Raw genomic sequence first — 9,988 nt, 5'->3', positions numbered from 1 at the left:
AATATTAGTAAATTATTAATAGTTAAAGGGTAATAGGTTAGTAGAGGTACGTTACTTACTTATCTACGTTGCTCGCTTATTAACTACGTTATTATATATTAAATAGTTATTATATAAGGGTAAGCTAATAGTAAGTTACTTATAAAAAAGCTTTTAATTTTTAGTAAATAATAAAGTTATATTATCTTACTACCTTACTATAATATATCTACAACCTCTCTCCTTACTTCCCTTTAGTTAGCTACTACCCCCTCTATCACTGACAGCCCGCTTGCGCAAGGGTAACTTGCAAGCGCTCAGGAAACCCGTGCTCAGCAGCCAATTGCAAAATTGTGGTCCACGGGCTCACTTGATACTTTCTGTCATGATTCATATCATCCACTTGCTTGAAAAGGTCTTCTTTGGGCCATAGAGAGTAGTGCAAGATATCATCCTTGCCGGTGCTATTTCTCTCACAGGCTTCGACATGCGGCATCCAATAGCGTAAAGCGTATGATAAGAATGGAAGATCCTTTCTGACTAGGTCATGTACCTCATCCCGACGTATGTAGAGGTCTCTCACCGGAGACTGCGAGAAGAACATATTCTTCCGCTCTTTCTGTTCCACCTTTTCGAGCCCTAGCTTTTCCCACTCCTTAATTCTAACTCGAGTTAGCGGAACTCCTCTCGTTTGAACACGCATCTCAGACCCTCTCTCTTACTTTTTCCATAACTCTCTCTCGAAATGAGGAATACTCTCCGCCTCTGCCTCGGAAAGAGCCTTCGCCGTACATGAAGAAAGATCCACTATGGCCAGGTAGCGAATACAGGTTTTCGCCAGTCTGTAGTGGCCGAGTCTTTGCTCCCGAGTAGTCGTCGCAGTGGGATCGCTGTTCGAAATCACATCAGCGCCTCGAAGAAGACGCAAGCCGTGGTTGAAGAAGAACTCTTTCACCGTTTCGTGAATAAACTGTACGCGCTTTGTGGTGCCCTCGGAGGTTTTCGTAACCACGACCTCGGCAAGGCCGCAGCTAAGTGCTCGGAGACGTCGCGTCATGCCGTCGTCATCAGTGATGAATGAAGGATGGTTTCGACAATCTACCACCGACTGTTTCGAGTTGTCATCATCGACAATCATCGCCCATCTTAGTTCATCCAATGACAGGGCCCGCTGTGCAAAGCATATCCACTGCATCACCTGCAGAGAGCTGGCCTTCTCTGCCCCGCTCATGATTATTGATCTGAATAGGTCCTGTAGTTCTGGAGGCAATCTTTCGAGGGCTTGAACTATAAATGGCAGCCCGCGTCCAGAATGATGAAGCCGGATCGCCTCTTCCAGAGCCACGCGAGCCCATAGGAAAATGCCATGAGCTCTGATGATGACGATTTTCGGAATTTCGGAACTGGAAAGCTGCTGACAGCGGTTCGAAAACTCTTCCAAGACGTACTTTTTGATATCATCGACATTCTTCTGGTCTACTTGCAACTCAAAGCCGCAGTCGGCGGCTATAATGGGGAAGTGGCGTGCGGTGAAGCATATGTGGAAGTTTGCGTCGCTGCTCGGGTTTATCTTGAGGAGAAGTTTAAATTCGCGGACCATGGTATCCGCAGTTCCCTCATTGCTCTCATCAAGTGCATCCACGAATAGCCACAAAGCATGTGAATCGAGAATACTGCAAATGGCATGCGCTAGGTTTGTACCCAGGTCCTGCTCCTGCCAGTACCAGTCTTTACCCACCTGTCCGCTTGTATCCTTTCGCCTGCTGAAGGAGGTGACAAGGCCACCCAGGGCCTCGGGGCACTGATCAAGAAGTTGGTGCAGAACTGACCTATAAAAGCCCAGCCGCGTCTTCTCCAGGTCGTCTGCCGCGCGTTTATTGAAGAAGAATGACACCACGATCGATCTCATTTTGTCGACATACCGGGTCCGCTTGATTTCCTCCATTATGAACTTGATCAAAGTCGATTTTCCCACTCCTGGGTGTCCCTTCATCCAGAACAGTCCACGGTCAGCCGACGACCATTGCTTGTAAGTACTCTCTTTAAGCACCCAGGTACAAGTCCCTTGCGTGGCTGGTCCAATGGCTACGGACCGGTTGTCCATGCTAGAAAACCACAGCGCTCGCATACATTCCTTTTCGTCCTTCGTCAGGAGAACGTCGGCTAGTAGAAAAATGTCGAATCAGATTGTGTGCATTGAACGGCAGCTGCCTACCATGTTGTTATGTTGTGACACTCACAATTGCTTTCTGTGGTGTCCCGTGCCATGGCTTCAAGGATGGTGCGAACTTTGTCATACTGCGCGTCGTTCTCTTCAAACTTGACAATATCGGAATGCGATCGCGGGATAGCACAAACACATCCGTCATTGAATTCTGACTGGGGACAATGTCTCGCAGATGTTACGCTCAATGCCATGACCTTGGGACCATTCATCTTCCACTCTCCCTTGTCGTTCTGCAACATGTTATTATGAGCTTCAATGCTCCAGCGTCATTATTTTATACCTTCATTGCTGTATTGGATTGCTCGGTTTCGTAAAAGCAAAATAGTCTCAAATCTTGCTTCGTGTGGGAGAGTTGATGGAATCGATCCCTCAAATCTTTGAGCGCTGAAGAGTTCACAGCACTCAGCGATTCAATAAGCCCAGAGTTGGGTCTGTCCCCGGCCATGGCTTTAAGGGCCCCGATCTCCATGCCACTGTGAGGTACTGCAAAAAAGGCAACTGCTCGTGATGCACAGAGAAGAGATTCGTGATTCTTACTATTTTTCTCTGTAGCGAGTTTAACCAAAGCCTGATGTGGCAGTCAGTTATTTTGAAAACGGATAGTCTGAAGGAAGGATGAACAGGGGGGCGGGGTGATGATGGGAAAGGCAGAACGATGATGTACCTGTTTGACTATTATACCCCCAAGGCTGTGCCCGATGAAGATGATGGGTTTTGCTGGGCGCGAATGAGCCAGCGGAAGTAAAGAGGTGATGAAAGAAGTAGTTATATCAGGGATCTGTTGTACGTTTGTGCTATACGCGACTTTTGAAGGGTAACCGTAGATGATGACTCGCGCCATCGGTGTGCTCGTGGCCTTGTCCGTAATGTGTTTTGGAAGAGAGTCGCGCAGCCACATGTGGCTGCCGCCTCGTTCTTTGAAAGAGCCAAACGCATGACCGCCCAGCCCAGAAAGTGCAATGATGCTACGGTAAGGACCTCACTGTTAGTGATAATCATAGCAGTCCCTCCGTCACGACAGCTCCAGGGTAGCATACTCGAGCTTATGATCCTCTGGAGGAGGCGCAAAGAGGGTGGTCATCCCTTCGAACTCTGTTCTCAATGTAAGACTTTCGGATCCAAGATCTTCTATCTTTGATATATATCTAGGGCTCGTCAATTTGGCCTCAGCCGCAATGGTTGCTGTGGCTTGGCCATGTCTGCCGTCAATGCTTGGAGCGAGAGACTGGACGGATACGTCGCAGCGAAGGCTGGTCTTCAGAAACGATTCGAGTCGGTATTTATCCCATTCATTAGGAACACTTTTGATTTGCCATGTTGTTGGGAAGGGGTTTGCCGGAGGTGTGGTGCTGCTTAGGGTCGCCATGAATACGAATAGTGAACGCCTCAGACATGGCAAAAGGACAAAATAACAGGCACCGGCTAGTTATACCGGGCCGCTGATTCTTTTAAACTCGCCTATTGAGTTCATCGATACCTGATGCGGGGTAAATCAACGATTAGGTAGCAATTTGCTGATCCCGCGGGGGAATTGGGTGGCGCAGATGACTGCAGTTGACTGCAGTTGACCCAGCTCAGCCCGTTATATCGGGCAAATCAGGGCATCATCGAGATATAGGCCAACTATACTCACCATGCATGCTCCGACAACCCGAACGATAGCTAGCCTCCCTCCATTTGTTCTGGTGTATAGCTAATCGCCGCGAATGCTGTCGGCACCGTTCAGGCTACTCCATGTCTGAATCAGCGCCAACTTTTGGCCGTCGGCCCAGCTGGTATCTGCGCTGACGCCAAACATGCTGCCATGCAGCCGAAATCGGCTCAGCAGGTGGGTAAGTAGTCTCTTGCCGGAGATACCTACGCGGCGTGGGGGGGGGGGGGGGGGGGCGTAGTTCGAAGATTGCACTGATGGATGGGGTAAAATCGAGTCTAGATGATGACATGGAACGGCCACGCTTATCGGTAATGTATTCGGAACCTGTGTCCAAGTGATTACATCGCACCGATACGCCACCCTGTATAATTCGGATGCTGTCGTGATCCCGTCATCAGACGTACACCAGGCCAAACAGATTGGAGACGCGACCTTGACTCGTTTGTTCTGAAAGTTGAAATATATTTCCGTAGTACCTTCGGGATGAGATCCTCTGTGAGCTGCGGGCGGCTCGGAACAAGAAGAAGAAGGATAGATTTCATGATCATGATTATGGCCTGATGTGCCCGCTCAAATGAGCACCCTTGCAAAGGCATCTCCGAGACCCCTCTCGCCCAGCCAGGCCTCGAGAGCCCTCATGTCGTTCCTGTTGGCCCTCTCGCCGCGCCGCTCCAGCTCGCCCGTAATTTCGCACATGCCAGCAAAGGCGCGCGCCGCGAGGCCCGTCTGCCGATACCGCTCGCTGACTTTTTTATGGTGCGCGGGAATGTCGCCCCAGCTCTCCGTCTTGATGTACTTCATGTAGTCGTCGACGGCCTGCGAGCCGCCCTCAACGCACAGGATGCCTGGCTTGCCGGCGAGCAGGAACCCGGTGAGGCCGTACGCCGGCGCGTGGCGCACCAGGTCGTCGCGCTTGGAACGCGTGCTGATGGAGGGAAAGTAGAACCAGACGCGCGTCAGGGTTTCGGTTTCTCGTGACGGTGGCGAGGCGGCAGCGGCGTCCTGCGTCTGGGCTTGTGAGAGGTGCGAGCTGGCGGCGGCGGTGATGTTGTCAATTGTCGCAAAGAGGTCGTCCTCTTTAGGCAGCTCCGCCATCAGATTGTTGGCCTCTGCTTTGCTCATCCAGGATGGCTGCTGCAGCCTAACCCGCGCTGGCGGTGCCTCGTCTGTAACATGTTGCTGAATGCAGAGCGGGATGGTGATGCAGAGTTGGATCGCCTTGGGCAATTCCGCATTGTCCTGTGTAGAGAGCTCTAGCTCGAGTAGCAAGTCGACATCTGGGAATCCGGGCAATGTATCCAGCGAAGGGTCTTCCGCCATCGCATCTCGCAGGCGCTCTAGGGTGGCCTTGTCAGAGTCGCCGAGAACGACGTTGCCTGGTGCAGGGTACATGGCCATGAGCAAGTCAATCTGCCCGAGCTGGGCCTCGAGCATCCCCAATGGCAATATGGAGTTGCTGGTGCCATCACTTTCCATCCTAGAGTGCTCTCAGAGAATGAAATGGCTCGCGTCGAGATAGTGCAAGACGAGCGCTGGCTGCGTTGATGATGATGAGGATAAAATTTAGCCTGCGTAGAGTTGCCCCATATTTGGCGTTGCGCGAAATCTCCATGGCACTGTCAAGTTGACGCCGTGATCAACGAAAGTGCCGATTCATAGATTACTTTGTTCACAAATTGACTCTAAAGTCTCATCAAGACTTTGCTTTATAATTCTGCTTTCAGTGAGGCGTCTATAGACGAAGATGATTTGTTCTGAACGTGCCTGGCCTGACTTTGGCTTGACGAAGCACAATGGGGAGGCTTTGCGACGGAAGACTTGGAGGTGGAAGCCCAAGATTGGTGTCTACATTACAGAGCGGCGTGCATCATGCACCGTGGTGAGAGGCAGGCACGCTCTGCGTGTTAGCAGCGCTGAGAGAGAAGGAGGGGGGGGGGGGTTCCTACGGCAAGCACACATGGATGTATTGCTCTCGCAATAAATTGCACGCGTGTGTCCTGAGCCTCTTTGAGAATACGTCCAATGGCGTGGTAATCTCAGCATCTATCGTAAATGACACTTTTCTGTATGGCATGAGAAGAGACACGGCTTGGACGGATGGGTGTCGTCGTTAACAGCGCCGAACAGATTACGAAGTCACAGTCTGCAGCCGCGCATTTCCCGAAAACGGAATTATACGCACCCATCACCCTTGATTCCACCGAACCAGTAGGGCATGATTTAATTTTGTACGTCAAGTGATTTTTGTGTGCTGCACGGCCAGGATCACTCGAAAAAGGGTGTGGCATGGGAGCCAATGAATCAACATTTGATGTATACAAGATACAATATTAAGCCGAATATAGCACCCCCCAACCACCACCTAATACTGTAACATGATACCCTGCGCGAGCAGATGATTTCTTCTTCTAGGTCATCGGGACCTTACTTCTTCTATGATCTTTTGATGTGGATGGGAATGGTGATGGTGGTCCCGCGCCGAGGCGTTGCGTGAATCTCCTGCTGCGGCCTGCTGCCGCCAGGATTGGTGTCTGCCTCGCACGAAAAGACATCTTCGTACGTCGGCGGCGAGCCAGGCGAGTGTGGTGTGGTGTTTGCGTTGCCGTACTGCTGGCTCGAACGTCGCAGAATCACAGTGATGATGGTGGTGCATTCGACGAGGGCTTCGGTGCTGCCCTCGGAGACGGACACTGTACGGGTCTGATTACGCGTGCGCTGCCTTTCATTCCTGCTTCTGGTTAGCAGAAGCTGAGTGTTGGATAATGTGTTGTGCCCGTAGGCATGGGAGGCGACGTACATGGCGGCGCATTGGAGGCAATGATCCAGAGGCTGGGATTCGGAGATGGGCTTCTTGCAACCGGGACAAGTGTAGAGAGGCATTTCTTTGCAAGGAGAGTCGAGTTGCAAGAAATGTCAAGATTATGTTTGTCAAAGAGTGTATGTGGACGGATCGTAGAATAGACCACGTGGAGGAGACAATACTGACAAGCGACCAGACGAGGTCCGAGTTTTATATAGGAGGAAGCTGGTCACAAATCGAAATGCCAAGTAGTGGTAGTAGTAGTAGAAGAAAAAAACATGCGCCGGGTTGTAATTATAGCAGCAGCACAGAATGTACCGAATAACATGACAACCCAACATCTGTGGCTTGGGTAACGCGTTGCAGCCACCAAGAGAAGCCGTGTGTGGGTGTCGTGACACCAGAGACCCAACTTGCAAGGATACCAGAGTCCGAGGGACGAAAAAAAAAAAAAAAAAAAAAAAAAAAAAAAAAAAAACCTACGAGATAAACCTTGTCCAATGTAGCGTCTTAATAGTGGCTCGATTTCTATCTTGCGGGAGTAAAGCCAACCTCTACCCCCGGTGCGGCGTCGGAGATTGACTGGCAGCGAGGTAAGCGAAGCGAGTCCGTGAGAGGCATCGCCGCCGCCACATGCGCTGATAAATGAGAGCGCGGCTACAGGGCGTCGAGTAACATCAGGAAAAGATGGTAGTCACACTACATTGTTTTTACTTTGTACGGCATTTGCCGTGGCGATGCTCATGGCCGTGTCGAGAGAGTTAGTGGGAGGCAACTTGCATGCGCCAGAAGGGACAAGAAGATACCACAAGGCTGTGCTCTCGTTGCTTGCTACGAGATCTGGACCACTGGCGCAAAACGGCCACGATCGCGCACGGATCAAGAGGGTATTGTTGAATGCGGTAATCCGTATACCGGCTCCGAGAACAAACGACGGCCTTGTCCGAACCGTCAAAGTAACATGCCAGTTTTCTTTTTCTATTTCTTTCAATATTATTCACCAGGATATTGTATGCTTAGTGTCCTTTATCTCGCTCGAATCACCTGCGGGCGCAAGACAGGCATTCTTGCATCTGTAGAAGTTCCGTCACAAAGTATCCAGTAGTTGGGCGAATTGCTGCAAGGCATGGGAGGATAGGTTGGCACATCGTCCAGCCCACCCCCTCCTTCTTCCGGAGACCTGGGGTAGTGGAGGGGGGTATACTTGAAAGAAAAAAAGAAAAAAAAAAAAAAAAGGACAATCGACGCCCTGATTCGAGACTGGGGCAGTTGAGTACGATATCCCGCCACGGATATCAAATTTCAAGCGGAACGTGGACGATCCGTGCTATTCGATGCATGAGGCTGCGAGGAGGCAAATGCACCCCTTGCAGCAAAAAATGGCCGCAGCGCCCGCGGAGCCTCGCCCAGCACCGGCTCTCGGCTCTCGCATCGATCAGCAATTAAAAAGAAGAGAGAATCAAGCGAGCAAAGATGGGCCGAGCCTTGCAGGGCGTATCTAGCATGGTTAAGTTTGTTGGCAACGGGGGGCAGGCAGACTTACTAGCAACTCTATCCTTCTCCTCCTCCACATCATCCGCCGGGCATGCGCCCGCAGAATGTCCTGTGGAGAACTGTTTTTCACGTCTGAACATCTTGAAACGGCCGCACTTCTCATCACACGGAAGTAACCATCTACTAGAGGCGGAATGGTGGTGGGGAGGCAGAGTCCCCTCGGGACTATTTTCGATGTATTTGCGGAGCTCGTCGCATCCGTTTCCTCCTCCATACAACCTTTGACTTTTTGGCCTTTCAGGCAACAATGTGCCAAAAAAATGTAACATTGCATGTCTTTGTTCAGGAGAGAACCCTCACGATCGGGGGTCTTGTATTTTTGCTTTCTGCTTTTCACATGTGAATGTGGGCTACGAACCAACCTTGCGGGCCGCATTGTAACTCGTCAGCTGTCCGCCGCAGTAAGTAGCTAATTGCTTAATAAACAACCACACCTCTTCTGACAAACACGATGATCTAATTCTAGAGTTGTCAGTATCACCAGAAAGAGGGTTTCATTCGAGAAAAGCAGTGATAGTCTGGCCGTTTCGAGTCACCGTTCCTTTGCTTAACCGGCATGGCCGATGCAGCTTGGGGGAGCACAGCATCAGCCTCAATTACACACGGCGAGGGGAAGATCCGCGTAATGCAATGACATATTGAGCACCATAGGGCTTTGTGACATGCTTCAAGGTTAATACGACCAGTCATCATCTTTTGTTTCACGGTCCCGTTCCTTTTTTCTCGGCTGTAGAGTTTCATCATCTGCCGAGCAAAAGACTACGCACACTGAACTATCCTGTGACCCCTTGCTCACGGCCACCCATCTTCACGACACCAGAATGCAAGCCACTGCGCTAGTGCCTTGCTTGTCCGAAAGACTCTTCTTCCTCTGATTGATTGGCAATGAGGTGCATCGCACCGCCGGGCTGCCGGTTGCAGTTGCTCCCCAATGCAAGACATTGATTGATCCTTCGATCGAATGGGGGATGCAGAGCGAGGAGCGGTCCTGTCCCGGTGCTACGCTGGCGCTTTTTTTCTTCCTTTTTTTTCTAGTCAACGCAACGTCAAGCAAGCCATGCGGACAAGGCACAACCAGACCCCAACGTCGACGACGAGTTGCCGAGTAGACAGCACCGTCGTACTGTCAAAGGATCAAACATCAGCTCCATCATCGCCGTACACTTGAATTCGTCAGACTATACCGCTACCATGAAACCCCATCGCCACATCCTGCTTCTCCTTCTCCATCCCGCGGGCGTTTGCAACGCCGGCCATATTAGCGGCCACACCAAGTGCCGCCGGCAGCGCGGTAATGACACATGCAACCTTTCTGAGAGAGGCTAAAATTGCCGAGAATTATATATATATATAAAAACAAAGGATAGTTACAGAAATGACCTCTGATTTATAAGAGCGACCAAGTTGGGTCCGCGCGCACATGGGAACCCCGGCGCCCCACGCCGAGCATGGATCCGGAGCGACAGCCGAACTAGCCCTTGTCATCCCAAGCCCGCGTCATTCCGGGTTGCTTCCGTATATAAACTACTTGTCAAGATACTTTTGAGCTTGTTAAATTCCGCTTGGGTGTGTAACCGTCTTTCATTCCGAAAGCAGGTACGGGCTTTTTGTGTGCGTATGTGTCCGCACTCAACGACAAGGTCAAAAGAACCATTCGCGATCAACGTGCTCACCCAAGCTGCTCCTATTTCGTCCACCATGGCGTTAGTCACACGATTATAAAGCCGTCACCATTCGATTCCAACTTCCTTTACTTTAGTAGTACAGAGGTTGG

General features: G+C 50.8%; 3 protein-coding genes across 3 annotated transcripts in view; all 3 read right to left on the bottom strand.

Annotated features, from left to right (window-relative positions):
- The window catches only part of BBA_08827 (nacht and ankyrin domain containing protein), a gene marked incomplete at both ends in the record, with an annotated part of 3,847 nt that extends 275 nt beyond the window's left edge, over nt 1-3,572 (bottom strand). The window contains 7 exons of the mRNA XM_008603924.1: nt 60-75; nt 265-641; nt 702-2,142; nt 2,220-2,436; nt 2,487-2,774; nt 2,871-3,171; nt 3,244-3,572. Of these exons, the coding sequence (XP_008602146.1) occupies nt 60-75; nt 265-641; nt 702-2,142; nt 2,220-2,436; nt 2,487-2,774; nt 2,871-3,171; nt 3,244-3,572 (2,969 nt within the window). The remainder of the gene's footprint in view (nt 1-59; nt 76-264; nt 642-701; nt 2,143-2,219; nt 2,437-2,486; nt 2,775-2,870; nt 3,172-3,243) is intronic.
- An 858-nt stretch (nt 3,573-4,430) lies between these two features.
- BBA_08826 (DUF1115 domain protein) lies at nt 4,431-5,336 on the bottom strand (the record flags this gene model as incomplete). Its single annotated transcript, XM_008603923.1, has 1 exon — nt 4,431-5,336. One exon carries the CDS (start codon nt 5,334-5,336, stop codon nt 4,431-4,433), a length of 906 nt encoding a protein of 301 aa, XP_008602145.1.
- Nucleotides 5,337-6,293: 957 nt separating this feature from the next.
- Nucleotides 6,294-6,740, bottom strand: BBA_08825 (uncharacterized protein; the record flags this gene model as incomplete). Its single annotated transcript, XM_008603922.1, has 2 exons — nt 6,294-6,588; nt 6,658-6,740. The coding sequence occupies 2 exons, from the start codon at nt 6,738-6,740 to the stop codon at nt 6,294-6,296; spliced, it is 378 nt and encodes a 125-aa protein (XP_008602144.1).
- Between the last annotated feature and the right edge of the window lie 3,248 nt (nt 6,741-9,988).

Source organism: Beauveria bassiana (assembly GCF_000280675.1).
Source record: "Beauveria bassiana ARSEF 2860 unplaced genomic scaffold BBA_S00040, whole genome shotgun sequence".
Taxonomy (NCBI): domain Eukaryota; kingdom Fungi; phylum Ascomycota; class Sordariomycetes; order Hypocreales; family Cordycipitaceae; genus Beauveria; species Beauveria bassiana.
The sequence above is the reverse complement of the archived record's forward strand: the minus strand, read 5'-3'. Positions and strand labels throughout refer to the sequence as shown.